This window comes from Oncorhynchus tshawytscha, linkage group LG02, assembly GCF_018296145.1.
Source record: "Oncorhynchus tshawytscha isolate Ot180627B linkage group LG02, Otsh_v2.0, whole genome shotgun sequence".
NCBI classification, from domain to species: Eukaryota; Metazoa; Chordata; class Actinopteri; order Salmoniformes; family Salmonidae; genus Oncorhynchus; species Oncorhynchus tshawytscha.
In genome coordinates this window covers 18,379,098-18,397,901 of record NC_056430.1, presented here as the reverse complement: position 1 = coordinate 18,397,901, position 18,804 = coordinate 18,379,098, and the positions used below count along the sequence as shown (strand labels likewise).

General features: G+C 45.7%; 1 protein-coding gene across 2 annotated transcripts in view; it reads right to left on the bottom strand.

Annotated features, from left to right (window-relative positions):
* Positions 1-3,540: 3,540 nt before the first annotated feature.
* The window catches only part of LOC112220346 (E3 ubiquitin-protein ligase PDZRN3-B-like), a 142,697-nt gene continuing 127,433 nt past the window's right edge, over positions 3,541-18,804 (bottom strand). For both annotated transcript variants that reach the window (XM_042331478.1, XM_042331480.1), the window contains 7 exons: positions 12,916-13,169; positions 11,403-11,490; positions 6,653-6,751; positions 6,274-6,336; positions 6,066-6,167; positions 5,801-5,917; positions 3,541-5,493 (listed from right to left, as the gene is read on the bottom strand). In XM_042331478.1, the coding sequence (XP_042187412.1) occupies positions 3,943-5,493; positions 5,801-5,917; positions 6,066-6,167; positions 6,274-6,336; positions 6,653-6,751; positions 11,403-11,490; positions 12,916-13,169 (2,274 nt within the window). In that variant the 3' untranslated portion in view covers positions 3,541-3,942. The remainder of the gene's footprint in view (positions 5,494-5,800; positions 5,918-6,065; positions 6,168-6,273; positions 6,337-6,652; positions 6,752-11,402; positions 11,491-12,915; positions 13,170-18,804) is intronic.

Genomic DNA, 18,804 nt, shown 5'->3' with positions numbered 1-18,804 from the left:
ATAAATAAACAAATTTAGACCCGAGTCAGTATCCTTCCTCCTCTGTTCAAACAAATGGCCCTCATCTGTCTGGGATGGTGAGGGAGTTTAGCCTTATTATGGACCTCAGCTGAGATTATAGTCAGTAGCTGAAAAGAACAATGCCATGAATTGTCAGGCTATTGTATGTTTGCTAATACTCCATAAAATCTTTCATTTTGTATTGAAATCCTGAATTTTGAATGTAGGATACTATTTCCCATAGCACATTAGAAATCTACTAAGGCATCTTCAAAGCATATACAGTAGGCTGATGCTGTATAAGAGTTGCTCTCTCCTTTACTCACCTGCCATCTACCCACACTGACTCAGTAGGTCAATTAAAAACCCCACACCAGTGTTTGAACGCTCATCGAATATAAAACAATAATTTATTATTTCTCTCATTTGACAAGACATCAAATTGGGTGGCTAAGTAAGGATTTGTTAAGCTGTGTCATTTGGAGTCCTACGAAAACTACAATGTGCTTCAACAATAACAGAAAGATTTTGATTTTAAAGAATGCGTGACAGTTTACCTCTATCCTGACACATACACAATATCACTTCTTGAAGGTAGAATATGTAACAGATGATACCCACTCGTTGTGTAACGTTTTAAAAACAGCACCCATCGAGATCTTCAATAACTAAAAAGTGTTTTGTTTATAAAAAAAAAACTGAGGTTGAGTTACATTTACAAAAGTATTTTGCGGATTATGTGCTGACCTTGAAGCTAAATATTTATGTATTTCTTTCAATAAGCAGAAGTTATGTACACTACATTCCCAAAAGTATGTGGACACCTGCTTGACGAACATCCCATTCCAACATCTTGGGCATTAATATGGAGTTGCTGCTATAACAGCCTCCACTCTTCTGGGAAGGTTTTCCACTAGATGTTGGAACATTGCTGTGGGGACTTGCTTCCATTCAGCCATAAGAGCATTAGAGGTCAGGCACTGATGTTGGGCGTTGGGCGATTAGGCCTGGGTGTGTTAAGATTTCCCTTCAATGGAACTAAGTTGGGGAAGGCCTTTTTCACTTGAACTAAGGAACTAAGGGAAATCTTAACACAACAGCATATTTTTGACATTCTAGATGATTATGTGCTTCCAACTTTGTGGCACCAGTTTGGGGAAGGCCTTTTCCTGTTTCAGCATGACAATGCCCCCGTGCACAAAGTGAGATCCATAAAGAAATGGTTTGTCGAGATCGGTGTGGAAGAACTTGAGTGACCTGCACAGAGCCCTGACCTCAACCAAATCAAACACCTTTAGGAATAATGGTCTGGGGCTGTAGTACAAACCATGAAAAACAGCCCCAGACCATTATTCCTCCTCCACCAAACTTTACAGTTTGCACTATGCATTGGGGCAGGTAGCGTTCTCCTGGCATCCGACAAACCCAGATTTGTCCGTCGGACTGCCAGATGGTGAAGCATGATTCATCATTCCAGAGAATGTCTTTCCACTGCTCCAGATTCCAATTGCGATGAGTTTTACATCACTCCAGCAGACACTTATCATTGCACTTGGTGATCTTAGGCTTGTGTCCGGCTCTTCAGTATTGTCCTGCCAATGTTTCTCTATAGAGATTGCATGGCTGTGTGCTCAATTTTATACACCTGTCAGCAACGGGTGTGGCTGATATAGTCGAATCCACTAATTTGAAAGGGTGTCCTCATACTTTTGCATACACAGTGACTTCGGAAACTATTCAGATGCCTTGACTTTTTCCATATTTTGTTACGTTACAGCCTTATTCTAAAATTGATTAAAAAATATATAATCCTCAGCAATCTACACAGAATACCCCATAATGACAAAGCGAGAAAAAAACATAAATACCTTATTTACATAAGCATTCAGACACTTTGCTATAAGTCTCAAAATTGAGCTCAGGTGCATCCTGTTTCCATTGACGTTTGTACAACTTGATTGAAGTATACCTGTGGTAAATTCAATTGAATTAACATGATTTGGAAAGGCACACACCTGGCTATATAAGGTCCCACAGTTGACAGTGCATGTCAGACAAAAACCAAGCCATGAGGTCGAAGGAACTGTCCCTAGAGCTCCAAGACAGGATTGTGTTGCGGCACAGAGCTGGGGAAGGGTATCAAAACATTTCTGCAGTATTGAAGGTCCCCAAGAAAACCGTGGCCTCCATCATTCTTAATTGGAAGAAGTTTGGAATCACCAAGACTCTTCCTAGAGCTGGCTGCCTGGCCAAACTGAGCAATCAGGGGAGAAGGGCCTTGGTCAGGGAGGTGACCAAGAACCCAATGGTCACTCTGACAGAGCTCCAGAGTTCCCCTGTGGAGATGGGAGAACCTTCCAGAAGGACAACCATATCTGCAGCACTCCACCAATCAGGCCTTGTTGGTAGAGTGGCCAGACGGAAGCCAGTCCTCAGTAAAAGGCACATGACAGCCCGCTTAGAGTTTGCCAAAAGGCACAAAGACTCTCAGACCACGAGAAACAAGATTCTCTGGTCTGATGAAACCAAGATTGAACTCTTTGGCCTGAATGCCAAGCATCACGTCTGGAGGAAACCTGGCACCATCTCTACGGTGAAGGATTGTGGTGGCAGCATCATAGTGTGGGGATGTTTTTCAGGGACTGGGAGACTAGTCAGGATTGAGGCAAAGCTGAACGGAGCATGAAAACCTTGATGAAAACCTTCTCCAGAGCATTCAGGACCTCAGACTGGGGCGATGGTTCACCTTCGAACAGAACAATGACCCTAAGCACACAGCCAGGGAAATGCAGGAGTAACTTTGGGACAAGTCTCTGAATGACCTTGAGTGGCCCAGCCAGAGCCCGGACTTGAACCCAATCAAACATCTCTGGAGAGACCTGAAAATAGCTGTGCAGCAACAGTCCCCATCCAACCTGACAGAACTTGAGAGGATTTGCAGAGAAGAATGGGAAGAACTCCCCAAATACAGGTGTGCCAAACTTGCAGCATCATTTATTAATTTTTTTATTTTACCTTTATTTAACCTTTATTTAACTAGGCAAGTCAGTTAAGAACAAATTCTTATTTTCAATGACAGCCTAGGAACAGTGGGTTAACTGCCTGTTCAGGGGCAGAATGACAGATTTGTACCTTGTCAGCTCGGGGGTTTGAGCTTGCAAGCTTCCGGTTACTAGTCCAACGCTCTAACCACTAGGCTACCCTGCCGCCCCATCATATCCAAGAACACTCAAGGCTGTAATCACTCCCAAAGGTGCTTCAACAAAGTACTGAGTACAGGGTCTGAATACTTATGTAAATGTGATATTTCTGTTTTTTTATTTTATAAATTAGCAAACATTTCTAAACACCTGTTTTTGCTGTGTCGTTATGGGGTGTAGATTGATGAGGGAAAAATGATTTAATACATTTTAGAATAAGGCTGTAACGTAACAAAATGTCAATGGGTCTAAATACTTTCCCGAAGGCACTGTATAGTGTATAACAGTAAAATACTGATAAGAGATACTTGTTAAAAACGTAATAAAACAAAACAATGTGTAAATGTTGGCTGCTCTTTACTTATGACAAACGGTCTTGACACACAGAACAAAGGTAGAAACTCACTGGGCACACACTGGTTGAGTCAACGTCGTTTCCACATCATTTCAATGAAATTACGTTGAGCCAAAATGTCCAGTTGGAAATGTGCCCAGTGGGAAAGTTATTGAAAGCATTTGAAAACAGTATTATCCTGACAATAATCATCTTCAAAGTCCATGGAACACTTTGTAAAGTATCTCTCAACCGCCCGCAGGGGCCAAAAGGTCCTTCAGAAAGGCTTTACCTGTTTAATATTTACAAAATGTTGCCACATTGAACGAGGCAGAAATCTGTACCCCAATCGGTAGTGTCCTATTTACAGTACATTACACCCCAGGCCTGGCCTGTCCTGTCTGCCTCCTACACTGTGGTGACAGACAGGAGGGAGTTGTACACTCGCGTGCCGTCAGGCGACTTAGCACCGTGGGTCAAAAGTTCCTGGATAGTCATCCAATTGTCAAAGATTTTCTTGTTCCTCTTTTTCATCATCTTTTTGTGGCTCAGCTCAATGATATTGGGCTCCTTCTTGTCGTCATCCAGGCTGGCCTGTTCCTTCAGGCAGTCGGCGCGGCTCTGCTTCATGAACTCGCGGCGCTGTTTCTGCTCCTTGGCGCGCACCGCGTGCTGCTTCCTCTCCTCCTTGCTCCAGTACCGCCCGATCTTCAGCTCGCTGATAGCGTCGTCGTCTGTGGTCATGCCGCTGCGCTCCTCGCGGATACGCAGGGCGCGCTCCTTCAGCAGCTTGTCCCTGATGGGCCTCTTGGTGATGTAGCGCGTGCCATCGCTGCGGATCTTCACCTTCCACTCCTTCTTGGGCTCCAGCATGTCTCTGGGGGTCACAGGGTCACCGCGGCTGACCAGACTGACCAGGCTCATTTGGCTCTGGGCATACTCCACGGCAGACTTCTGCTGGATCAGCTGCATGTAGCTCTGGTAGTGCTGGGCATGGGCCGGGATGTGGGCGTGTTTGTACAGGGAGCGGGGCTGGGCCAGCTTGTGAGTAGACTCTCCCAGCTTACGCTCCTTCTCCTCCGCCTGCAGGTCACACTCAGACTCCTTAGAGGAGGAGGGCCTGATTCTGCTGGGGCCATCGGCCTCTAGGACAGGAGACAGCAGGGGCTTGAGGATCCTGTTGTTGAGCCCTGCGCTGCTGTAGGCCCCGGCCTCGCCCTGGTTCTCTTCCCCCCTTCGGAGGGAGTTGTCTGGGGACAGCTCCAGGGTGAGGGGGGTGCTGCGGCAGCTCTCTCCAGTGTTGTAGGCGCTGGAGCTGTCCTTGTCCGACTTCTCGGGCAGTTCGTTAATGTCAGAGAGCTCGTGGCGGCGCGCATCGATGCTGGTGTTGTAGTTGCGGAAGCCGCTGTTGTGCAGCATCCACGACTCGCGGTACTGCTCCCTTAGCTGCTGCATCTTGTGGGCCCGGACGATGTTGAGGCATTCAAGCTCAATGCTGTGCAGCTCCTCGTTCAGCAGCTCCAGCTCCTTGTCCACCCCCTCTTCGGCCCGTCCGGCCCTTGCACTCTGGCAGTACAGGCCATGGGGGCCCCCCACGCTCCTCACCTGGCACTTCAGCTCCAGGAGCTCTCGGAAGCGCTCACACTCATCGGCAGGGATACCCAGGAAGTCAGCATGGTCGTAGTCTGCAGAGATGAAGGACTCATTGCTGAAAGGCAGTTCAGTGCTGCCCACGGTGTCCTGGCTGTAGGTCAGCTTCCTGTGGCTGCAGCTGCCCAGTGTGTTGGAGGCTGTAGTCTGGTCATCCCCCAGGTTCTCCTGCTCAGAGCTCTCGTCGTTGCGTGTGCTCTCGTCGGTGCGCGTGCTCTCGTCGGTGCGGCCAACCCCACTATCCTTCTCGTGGTGGTTGGACAACAGCGTGGCTGTGTCCGTTGTTCCACCATCCTCCTCATGCTTCTTCTGCAACACCAGACAATAGGATTAATAATTTAATCACCTTTTTAACACACATTATTAGTTCTCTGTACTTATCATGGACTATGTGAACCTACCCACATCACTGCTACTACATTTCAGTATGTAGAGTACTGTGGGCCATTATGGCAACTGAGCATATGTTACCCTGTATGGAATTGGCTCATCTTCAGCAACATGCAGGTGAGCATATGTGAATCTATGATTGATCGAGCCATCTTGTTGACTCACGCTGTGTGTACTGTGTGTGTCTACAGTGCTGAGGGGCTCTATGCTGGCTGCTGTACCGTACCTGCTGCAGCATGCTGGCGGTGAACTGCATGGCCTGGTGGTGCTGCTGCTCCAGCATGTCCATGTGGAGGTCATCCAGGAAGTCATTCCTGTCGTCATCCATCCAACCCTCATCCAGCTAGGACACAGGGGACAGGAGGGAGAGGGAGGAGGATGTTAGTCTCTTCCAATTAAGGCTACAGTACAACTCAGGAAACATACTAATTCATAGAGTTTATACATGCCTAGTACTAGAGAGGGGTCTAGGAGGTGGGTGGTGAGATTACCTGGATCTCTGGTCTGGCTACCAGTAGGCACACATTCTGATTCTCCTCACTGGTCAACAAAGCCACAGCATCCTCTCGGTTCTGGATCTCAATTCCATTGATCTAAATGGAGAAGTAGAGGAATGGAATCAGAGCTGGGCTGTGAAATGGTCATGCACAATATATTATTATAAAGTTCCTTGTAAGTATTGAGAATGTTCATCCTTACCTGGATAATTCTATCTCCCTCTCTGATCCTGCCATCCTTTGCAGCGATGCTGTTTGGGTCAATCTAAAGAAATAACGCAGAGCATGTTTTCATTTCAAGCAGACTTTCAGTCACAGAGGAAAGACACAGCATAAAGAAAATACAGTTCTTATCTGCAGGTTTTGATATATATTCTTAATTCAGAGGTGTACTGTCTGTTACTTTAGTGACCATATGATGATACATGAAGTTCTATCCAACCACCACCCATTATTCCTGCTTCTTCTTTACATCCTAACCGTGACAACAGTATACCAGGGAGGGGGAACCAAGGGGAAAGGTCTTTTTTCTTTCAAAAATTATGTCTGTATCTGGCCATGCCTGCAGATGTGCTACATACCTCACTGACATAGATCCCAGTCTCGTCCTCATCATCAGTCCTGTAGCAGACAGTCAAACCAAGCTTGTCCTGGATGTTGGTTCTGTACAAATCCACTTCCTGCAACAAGGCAAAAACAAAAACATTTAAATCACAGATCTCTCTCTCAATGTGTGGAGTGGAGTTCCATGGTTGCTGTTGTTTTATTATACACCCAGCAGTATATTGAGTTCAACATAGGTCCATGAACACACAATGATCCATTCATCACAATAATGGCTCCTTCAAGACGATGCCCTGTATCTCTTGGAGACAGTGACAGGATGAACGATGATCCACTGGTTTGCAGCTGAGCAGTATCCCATTTGTCACTAGTCAACACCTGTAATCTGTGAGATACAGACCCTGATACTAGCTGTCCTATGCCTCTGGGTCAGGGGGGTAGAGAGGGTTAAGCGCCCAACGCAACTGTTCTCTACCACGGCAGCTGACTATTGAAATCCCCCCCTAATCTCCAAAACAGAACATGCAGAATACTCTGTGGTTTCAGACGGGGTTTAAACAAAACAATTGAAGGATTTCCATAAACACACAAACAAAGAGTAAAGTGTATTATTTTCCTGTTACAGTACAATATCCCTTTAAAATGACCTTTCATCTGAACTGATGGCCAGACCTCATTCACACCTCTGTTGTGGAACTACATCATAAGCCGTTTAAATGTAGCATAACATCATTATGCAAATGTTTTAGCACCAGCATTCCAGTGAAAGGACCTATAAATACCAGGGCAGAGGGGACTGAGACAGAGACCCTTCATAACAACTCAGAGTATCAACCAACGCATCTTATAGTACTGCAGAAGAAAGGAAGACAGGGAGAATATCCGCTATGGACTAAACTAAGGTCCAACAGAGGTAGTCCACTGGATCCTTTGTCATTGTCCACAGCATTGAGATCAGTGGCTCTGAGCTGGAAGGCTTCACCAGATAGACTTTGCGTCTATGACAGGGTCAGAGCAGGTCTGTCTGCTGTGCATCTGTCCTTGGCTTGGACAGCATGAACTTCACCTCTCTCTCCGCTCTCTGGCTTCATGTGGTGATAGGTTATTAATGTTCTACACCGATGGGGACGAGAGAAGGGGAAGCAGTGGTCAGAGGAGGAGCACCCAGAGACCTTGGAGTCTTCATCCCACCATTGTAAATCACTCTGGTTCCTATTATCAGTGCCATCTACAGTAATTCTCCTCAGTGCATAAGCCTTTTTGAGCGCCCCCCTCCAATGCAAAGGAACATTAGGCATTGTCACAAAATTAGTAATGATGTCACCATTTCACATCTGCTGTACTATGGAGCAAACAAGTCACTCGATTCCTGTCTGGCCTACATACTCAAGTGTCATTACGGGACTAGAATGGGCACAGGTCATCAAAAACAGTGATATATTGGGAGAATGGGCATTAGTTATTTAATTTTTTATTTTGTTATTTCACCTTTATTTAACCAGGTAGGCAAGTTGAGAACAAGTCCTCATTTACAACTGCGACCTGGCCAAGATAAAGCAAAGCAGTTCGACACATTCAACAACACAGAGTTACACATGGAATAAACAAATGTACAGTCAATAACATAACAGAAAAATCTATGTACAGTGTGTGCAAATGTAGTAAGATTACGGAGATAAAAAATAGGCCATAGTAGCGAAATAATTACAATTTAGCATTAACACTGGAGTGATAGATGTGCAGATGATGATGTGCAAGTAAAGATACTGGGGTACAAAAGAGCAAAAAAAAAATAACAATTTGGGGATGATGTAGTTGGGTGTACTATTTACAGATGGGCTGTGTACAGTCGTGGCCAAAAGTTTTGAGAATTACACAAATATTAATTTCCACAAAGTTTGCTGCTTCACGGTTTTAAGTTCCTCGGCGTACACATCACGGACAAACTGAATTGGTCCACCCACACAGACAGCGTCGTGAAGAAGGCGCAGCAGCGCCTCTTCAACCTCAGGAGGCTGAAGAAATTTGGCTTGTCACCAAAAGCACTCACAAACTTCTACAGATGCACAATCGAGAGCATCCTGTCGGGCTGTATCACCGCCTGGTACGGCAACTGCTCCGCCCACAACCGTAAGGCTCTCCAGAGGGTAGTGAGGTCTGCACAACGCATCACCGGGGGCAAACTACCTGCCCCCCAGGACACCTACACCACCCGATGTCACAGGAAGGCCATAAAGATCATCAAGGACAACAACCACCCGAGCCACTGCCTGTTCACCCCGCTATCATCCAGAAGGCGAGGTCAGTACAGATGCATCAAAGCAGGGACCGAGAGACTGAAAAACAGCTTCTATCTCAAGGCCATCAGACTGTTAAACAGACACCACTAACATTGAGTGGCTGCTGCAAACACACTGACTCAACTCCAGCCACTTTAATAATGGAAATTGATGTAAAAATATATCACTAGCCACTTTAACCAATGCTACTTAATATAATGTTTACATACCCTACATTACCCATCTCAAATGTATATGTATATGCGCGATGAGACAAGGACATCCCTAACGACCAAGCCCTCCCCAACCCGGACAACGCTAGGCCAATTGTGCGTAGCCCCACGGACCTCCCGGTTACGTCAGAGCCTGGGCGCGAACCCAGGGACTCTGATGGCACAGCTGGCGCTGCAGTACAGCACCCTTAACCACTGCGCCACCCGGGAGGCCTATTTTTGTCAGATGTTACTATGAAATACTGAAGTATAATTACAAGCATTTCATAAGTGTCAAAGGCTTTTATTGACAATTACATGAAGTTGATGCAAAGGGTCAATATTTGCAGTGTTCACCCTTCTTTTTCAAGACCTCTGCAATCCGCCCTGGCATGCTGGGCCACATCCTGACTGATGGCAGCCCACTCTTGCATAACCAATGGTTGGAGTTTGTCAGAATTTGTGGGATTTTGTTTTTCCACCCGCCTCTTGAGGATTGACCACAACTTCTCAATGGGATTAAGTTCTGGGGAGTTTCCTGGCCATGGACCCAAAATATCAATGTTTTGAGATGTTGCTTCAATAAATCCACATAATTTCCCTCTCTCATGATGCCATCTATTTTGTGAAGTGCACCTGTCCCTCCTGCAGCAAAGCACCCCCACAACATGATGCTGCCACCCCCGTGCTTCACAGTTGGGATGGTGTTCTTCGGCTTGCAAGCCTCCCCCTTTTCCCCAAAACATAACGGTGGTCATTATGGCCAAACAGTTCTATTTTTGTTTCATCAGACCAGAGGACATTTCTCCAAAAAGTATGATCTTTGTCCCCATGTGCAGTTACAACCTGTAGTCTGGCTTTTTATGACGGTTTTGGGGCAGTGGCTTCTTCCTTGCTGAGCGGCCTTTCAGGTTATGTCGATATAGGACTCGTTTTACAGAATGCATCTCCTTCCAGAGCGGTATGACGGCTGCGTGGTCCCATGGTGTTTATACTTGCGTACCATTGTTTGTACAGATGAACGTGGTACCTTCAGGCGTTTGGAAATTGCTGCCAAGGATGAACCAGACTTGTGGAGTTCTACAATTTTTTTCTGAGGTCTTGGCCGATTTTCTTTTGATTGTCCCATGATGTCAAACAAAGACACACTGAGTTTGAAGGTAGGCCTTGAAATACATCCACAGGTACACCTCCAATTGACTCAAATGATGCAAATTAGCCTATCAGAAGCTTCTAAAGCCATGACATAATTTTCTGGAATTAAACTTCTGACCAATTGGAATTGTGATACAGTGAATTATAAGTGAAACAATCTGTCTGTAAACAATTGTTGGAAAAATGACTTGTGTCATGCACAAAGTAGATGTCCAAACCAACTTGCCAAAACTATAGTTTGTTAACAAGAAATTTCTGGATTGGTTAATAAACAAGTTTTAATGACTCCAACCTAAGTGTATGTAAACCTCTGACTTCAACTTTATCTTCATTGAGAAGATGAGAGGGAGAGAAGGGGTGGAGAGGGGGAGACAGAAGGAGAAGAAGAGGGGGTGAGATGAGTAGAGAGGAGGAGAGGGTGAGAAGAAGAGGGTGAGATGGGTAGAGAGGAGGAGAGGGGGAGAAGAAGAGGAGGAGAGGGGAAGAAGAAGAGAGTGGGAGAAGATGAGAGGGTGAGATGGGTAGAGAGGAGGAGAGGGTGAGAAGAAGAGGGTGAGATGGGTAGAGAGGAGGAGAGGGGAGAAGAAGAGAGGGGGAGAAGATGAGAGGGTGAGATGGGTAGAGAGGAGGAGAGGGTGAGAAGAAGAGGGTGAGATGGGTAGAGAGGAGGAGAGGGGGAGAAGAAGAGAGGGGGAGAGGGTGAGATGGGTAGAGAGGAGGAGAGGGTGAGAAGAAGAGGGTGAGATGGGTAGAGAGGAGGAGAGGGGGAGAAGAAGAGAGGGGAGAGGGTGAGATGGGTAGAGAGGAGGAGAGGGTGAGAAGAAGAGGGTGAGATGGGTAGAGAGGAGGAGAGGGTGAGAAGAAGAGGAGGAGAGGGGGAGAAGAAGAGAGTGGGAGAAGATGAGAGGAGGAGAGGGTGAGAAGAAGAGGTTGAGATGGGTAGAGAGGAGGAGAGGGGGAGAAGAAGAGAGGGGGAGAAGATGAGAGGGTGAGATGGGTAGAGAGGAGGAGAGGGTGAGAAGAAGAGAGGGGGAGAAGATGAGAGGGTGAGATGGGTAGAGAGGAGGAGAAAGGTATATGGTGAGAGGGAGAAAAAGAGAAGGTAGTCGTCTGTCTGTTACCTCATATTCCAGCTCCTCTCGATCCATCTCCTGCTGCATGCCCTCCAGGAAATCATTGGGGTCAAAGTACTCATGCCCAGGGGAATGCCTATGAAAGTAATTCAACACAATAAAGATAGTTATATAGGAAATAGACCGACCTACAGAAACTAATAACACTATTGTTCTTACAGATTACAAGGCTTGTCATTATTAATCTGTTACTACAGTGTTTCAGTTAGATCTTATTACATTGCTAAATTTGAAATTACTTGAGAATGGAAAACAACTGCCCACATTATTTTGTAAGAGTGGAATCTTAAATCAAGTTTTAAGAAGTGTCTTTGGCCTGAGGTTAATCAGAAATTAAAATGTTCTGTTTTTAATTTGACTAAAATCAATTAAAATAATCATGATTGACGATTAAAGAGCAGCTGTTCCTACCGATAATGAGTTACACACATAGACTGTGAGCTCTGGGCCACGCATAAACTGTGAGCTCTGGGTCACGCATAGACTGTGAGCTCTGGGCCACAGCTCCAGGCCACACGTAGACTGTGAGCTCTGGGCCACACCATAGACTGTGAGCTCTGGGTCACGCATAGACTGTGAGCTCTGGGCCACAGCTCCAGGCCACACGTAGACTGTGAGCTCTGGGCCACACCTAGACTGTGAGCTCTGGGCCACGCATAGACTGTGAGCTCTGGGCCACGCATAGACTGTGAGCTCTGGGCCACGCATAGACTGTGAGCTCTGGGCCACGCATAGACTGTGAGCTCTGGGCCACGCATAGACTGAGCTCCGGACCACGCATAGACTGTGAGCTCCGGCCACACATAGACTGTGAGCTCCGGGCCACACATAGACTGTGAGCTCCGGACCACATATAGACTGTGAGCTCCGGACCACATATAGACTGTGAGCTCCGGACCTCATATAGACTGTGAGCTCCGGGCCACACATAGACTGTGAGCTCTGGGCCACACATAGACTGTGAGCTCTGGGCCACACATAGACTGTGAGCTCTGGGCCACACATAGACTGTGAGCTCTGGGCCACACATAGACTGTGAGCTCCGGGCCACACATAGACTGTGAGCTCCGGGCCACACATAGACTGTGAGCTCTGGGCCACACATAGACTGTGAGCTCTGGGCCACACAGACACACAGCTAGTGGACGACAGACAGGTAGTAATTCAATATGCTAACACAAATTAACAAGGCCATCTTCATTTAAGCATGTGTCCCAGGACCTGATATGTCACTAAGTGACAGCTGTAACATTCACATGAACTTCAGTTAGAAGGTTCTGTTTTAATGGAAGTGACACTGTATCCAAATATTTTTCCTTTACCTGAGCCTTTTCTTTACTGACCGGGTAAGTTTTCAACAACATTATTTTGCCTATCAAGTCCTTTTCCAATCATTGACCATGAATGGACAAAAAAATAAAGATAGGAATCATCTTGTCTTTTAACCCCATCCCTCCCCTTAACTCTTTCCCAGCAGATAGGACAGTGTACTGTAACTCACTCCTCAGGCATTAGGTATTGCTCCAGCACAGCCACGGTGGGGGTGGTGGCAGGTAGCTTGGTGAGGGCCATGATGTGTTCAAAGGTGATGTCTGTCTGGGTGCTGATGTCTACCACCTCGGTGTCTGAGGCAGGGATGGAGGGTTTGGGGCGGGGGGCCCGGCGAAGCACATGGACCATGATGGGCTCCTTGGCCGTGCGGAAGACCTCCACTGCCTGGTCATGGGTGGCCTTGGACAGGTCCTTCCCATTCACCTGCAAACACAGATGAGACAGGATATGGTTAACTATAGAAGAACAGCGTTAGGTGTCTGGATTTGACTTTGAAAAGTATTTCTTTTTTCAGTGGCTAAATGACAGTTTGCTTGTACACAGCACACTGTTGTAACACACACACAGAGAGTAAATGAGGGGATGAGACATACTTAAATTACACTATTAATCTCTCTCTATTGCTTCCCCCATCTCTCATGTTCACAAGCTGGGGTTTATTGTAAGTAGATGGATACAGTACATCCCCAAGATGATGTAAAATCCCTCCTCATGCTACATAAGCCCTGATATCATCATATTGTAGATGATTACACCATCAGATCACTGGATCTGTGTCTGTGGATTTCCACAAAAATCCAGGAGGAGAGTATTCCGGTTTGACAGTTGCGTGTGATAATGTATTACTGCCTCAGTCTGTTTGACAGGGTCACAGCATGACCAAGCAGCATAGGACGTTAATTAGGACAGAGCCTCTCTTTAATTAATCAAGAAGAAGAACCTGACCTCCACTCAGAAATTAGCTGCTATGCCAGGCTGCTGCAGTGTGTTAACCTGGGGAGATTATTTTGAGCAGCAGGCCGGTCTGCAGTGTCACACAGAAGAAGCTAGTTAAATTGGGATGAGCCACTAAAGTCAATCCCCTCTGCCTTCTCAATCCTTATAATGAAGAGGATGTGTCATTGTATCTCATTAGGGATTTACCGTTTGTTATACATGCATTGTTTAGGTGGTTACGTAATAGTCAAAACAGTATAGGACAATATTATTTCATTAAAACGTGTAGTTTTTACGTGACAAAACATGACAAAGAAAAAGCACTGAGAAGTGTGTAGCCTACCTGTTCACCAGAGCAAAAATCCTATACCAAACCCTAACCCCCCAAGAACAGCCAAGACAACAAAACAGGAGTGAGCTTCATTAAGATGTCAGGAAGAAAAGACAGCACCACACGAGATGGGTTGTCCTCCTGCTAGCAGTGCTGCACAGCACCCTGGGTCAGCAGCCTGCCTCTCTTCTCGGCTTATCAGGCCTCTCCCAGAGCCTTCGCCAGTTCCACTCTCAAATTCCACAGCATTTGGAATTTGTTTGCTTGTGATTCCTGGACGTGTGAGAGCTTTGATAGGATCTGAGCCCGGGGGCTCTTCTCGTTTCAGTGGCTGGCCACACTCTCCTCTCCCCCTGCGTGCTCTCCACAAACACAGGCCAGGGCCAAGATAGCCACTGTGGGCTCACTGAGAAGACTGAAGTCCAGGTGTATACCTCTGGAGCTCATTAGCCATGTTCTCTCTCTCTCTGGATTCATTTTCTGAAAAGCGTAGAATTGGTTGAAACTGTTTCCTCTTGCCATATTTGTCTCATTCTAATTGACAGCAAAAGTTCAGGCTTAACTGGGATGCTGTAGAACAGGGACAGCAGCAATGTCAACCCTGTCCCTGTGACTTAATTATGTGTGCCATCCTGGATTCTGATTCCAGTCTGGTTGTGCTTGTATCTAATACCTATTATAATAGCCAAATTTGCCAACTTTCTATGGTAAATTGCCAAGTGCTCTGTGGTAATACTTAGAATGTGCTCCATGCTAAGACATCACCACAGAGCACTGAGCTGTGTGTGTGTGTATGTGTGTAAGGAGGGGGAGGGGACATTGTGCACTTCAACTTTGAAGAGGTTATGTGCTCACTAATAACCAGAGAGGATTAACGCTAATCCCAGCCTAGAGGATAATTGTATCATCTCAAATGAGTTCAATTTCCAATTCTCCAAAGTCACAATTTGGCCAAAAGTAATAACTTCCATTTACAATTTGCAATTAATAATTGAGAGAAAATGGAATGAGAAGAGATGTGCCGAATCATTACGAAATTGAAATAATAAAAACATATTAATGTGAGGACGAGTGCTGAGAGGCTTTGGAGACGTTTGGCAAACACACACAGGCTATAAACAAAAAAGTCAAAACAAAGTTCCGCTGTCACCGCTTTCTGTCTCTCTCTGTTCATTTCTCTGGGTTAGCAGAGTCTTGTCTGTGTGGCCGTCCCTTTCCCAGACAGGCCTGTTTGCCCTGTAATCCCAGTTGTCCTTGAAGGCAGCGACCCGGAGACAAAGCCAGGCCCCTCCAGGAGAGCTGGAGCATTCCGCATAATAATACACCATTTGAAAGGAGTCCGAGATGGCATGACACAGCAGACTAAATGTTCTGGATTTTATCATTGGCCATAAAATGAGATGAATGTTGGACCTCAGACATGTGATAGAGATGTCTGTCTGTGTCTCGTCCTGGAGGTAATGAGGAACACAAATTAACAGCCCAGCCACCCTCCCTTAACCTTACTCACCCCCAAACAACCATGGAATGCAAATAAATCCAGATTGAGACTTTAGCATGAAGGCAGCAGGTGTGTGTGTAGTGTGTGTGTGTGTGTGTGTATCAGCCTCTCCCTGATTGCTGACCTGCTGCCAAATAGGCGTATCTGTCAATTTGTGACAAAAGTAACTTTCATTCTAGCCAAATACTGTAGCTGTGGGCTGCCTTAAGAGAACTCAAGTCATGTAGAAGAAACGTCAACAGCACCAAGTGGAGGTGTAGAACTTTGAGTTTAATTGATGAAAATATTATATTGGAAAGGCTTTACGGAAACTACAGATTTGAGCCAAGGCATACAATGCAACATGTTAGACTGGTCTCTTATATAGTTGTTCATGATCCAACTAATCTTTCTTAATTAAAGAAGAGTACATAATTAAAGAAGGAGTGTTTATTTTCCTTTAGGCGATGCAGCCAGTGAGGTGAATGGAGTGGAAATGGCCAGGTAAAGACGGTACCTTTCAACAGTGGGTAGGCAGGAGAGCCCTGGGAACCTCTGTTTATATAGACACTTGTTCAGAAGGGACCATGAGTGGCGCTCACTTCTCTCTCTAAAGTCTCTCTTTATGGTTCAATACACCTCTTAAGAAAATTCTTCAAAGTCTGAATTTATTTGAACAGAGAGAGGAAGGGCTGACGTGATAGAGAGAGTGGAGGGAGGCTTGACGGCTTAGTTTCAGGGGGCCTATAGCTGCTTGAGTGGCAGTGGAAGTGTTTTCTCAATGTGGGTTAATTCAGTTCCCAACTACAGTTAATCCCTTCTTTCATTTCACGTTTAAAAATGTTCAACAAAAAAGCAGTACGGCTTGGTGAGCTTGTTCATGGTCTCATTCTGAGTGTGTGTGGCTTGTGTGGGTTTTATTCTTTTGACTGACTGTGGGGAAAGTCTTTACATTTCTGAGTTAAAAACTCAGCAGTCTTTATTTACTGCAGCAGGCAGGTTTACAGAGGATTACAGAACAAATAGAAAGAAACTAATTCCGCTAATAAGCATGGCAGGCTGAAAAAGACACTACTGATTACTTTCTCCTAATCTGATATAAGCATGGGATATACTGTTATCCATAGTAGATCAATAAAATACCCAGAATCACTTCCTTTAGGCATTCTGCTGCTTTCCTCTTAATGAGCTCAACGTAAGGTGCTAATCAAGAAGGGCTTTCCTGGTTTCCCACACTGATGGAACAAGCACCTTTTACTTACAATTTGAACAACGGTTTTAACTGAGATGACTGAGAATTGCTCTGAACCAGGCTGTGCTGTGTGACATTGGTTTACACTGGTCAGGATAGAACATCTGGCCATGAGGTCGAGTCTGTGTGTTATCCTCATGGATAACATGAGGATGGGAGTAGAGTGTGTCTGCTGGCAGTATACCACAGCAGTCTCCGACTCTGTCTGCCTCTATCTGTTGCTGCACAGTGAAGGCAGGAGATGGAAACAAAAGGGGAGCGAGGGATTGACCCAGTGGGGTAGTAATCACTGGCAGTGGGGCTGGGACCCAGGGCTCTGTCACCCTTCACTATCTCCCTCTGCTGGCCCACAGTCACCAATCCCACCAGCAGCCCAGCAGCAGCACACACAGGCTCATTTCTCCACACACCCCCTGTGAGGACTGACAGCGGATCATATTTTACTCCAGCAGGCAGTATCTCCTGTTAGCTCTACCATCCTTTACCCAGGACGGCTTCATGTCAGATGATATAGTAGTACACTCAGAGAAACAGCTGCTGTGTGTGTAACCCATGCCTTCCTCTCTCAATCATCTCAGAAAGCCAGGACACAAACTACAAACATACCCAATCAAAATAAACTTGTCTGTTTAAACGACAGTGACTAATGGCATCAAGCCGTATCCTGCAGGGATCGCAGCAGGGCTACAGGAGCCACCTGGGGCATCCTCATCTCCACACAGGGAATTAAAGCTCTGGGTCCCAGGTGGCCCCCACAGTAAAAGGTAGAACAAAAACACACAATAAATGAAAATAAGAACATGAGGGTCAGTTCCAATATCATACTTACAATGTGCAGGGATACTGGAGTTATAGAGATATACAGTGCCTTGCGAAAGTATTCGGCCCCCTTGAACTTTGCGACCTTTTGCCACATTTCAGGCTTCAAACATAAAGATATAAAACTGTTTTTTTTGTGAAGAATCAACAACAAGTGGGACACAATCATGAAGTGGAACGACATTTATTGGATATTTCAAACTTTTTTAACAAATCAAAAACTGAAAAATTGGGCGTGCAAAATTATTCAGCCCCTTTACTTTCAGTGCAGCAAACTCTCTCCAGAAGTTCAGTGAGGATCTCTGAATGATCCAATGTTGACCTAAATGACTAATGATGATAAATACAATCCACCTGTGTGTAATCAAGTCTCCGTATAAATGCACCTGCACTGTGATAGTCTCAGAGGTCTGTTAAAAGCGCAGAGAGCATCATGAAGAACAAGGAACACACCAGGCAGGTCCGAGATACTGTTGTGAAGAAGTTTAAAGCCGGATTTGGATACAAAAAGATTTCCCAAGCTTTAAACATCCCAAGGAGCACTGTGCAAGCGATAATATTGAAATGGAAGGAGTATCAGACCACTGCAAATCTACCAAGACCTGGCCGTCCCTCTAAACTTTCAGCTCATACAAGGAGAAGACTGATCAGAGATGCAGCCAAGAGGCCCATGATCACTCTGGATGAACTGCAGAGATCTACAGATGAGGTGGGAGACTCTGTCCATAGGACAACAATCAGTCGTATATTGCACAAATCTGGCCTTTATGGAAGAGTGGCAAGAAGAAAGCCATTTCTTAAAGATATCCATAAAAAGTGTCGTTTAAAGTTTGCCACAAGCCACCTGGGAGACACACCAAACATGTGGAAGAAGGTGCTCTGGTCAGATGAAACCAAAATTGAACTTTTTGGCAACAATGCAAAACATTATGTTTGGCATAAAAGCAACACAGCTCATCACCCTGAACACATCATCCACACTGTCAAACATGGTGGTGGCAGCATCATGGTTTGGGCCTGCGTTTCTTCAGCAGGGACAGGGAAGATGGTTAAAATTGATGGGAAGATGGATGGAGCCAAATACAGGACCATTCTGGAAGAAAACCTGATGGAGTCTGCAAAAGACCTGAGACTGGGACGGAGATTTGTCTTCCAACAAGACAATGATCCAAAACATAAAGCAAAATCTACAATGGAATGGTTCAAAAATAAACATATTCAGGTGTTAGTATGGCCAAGT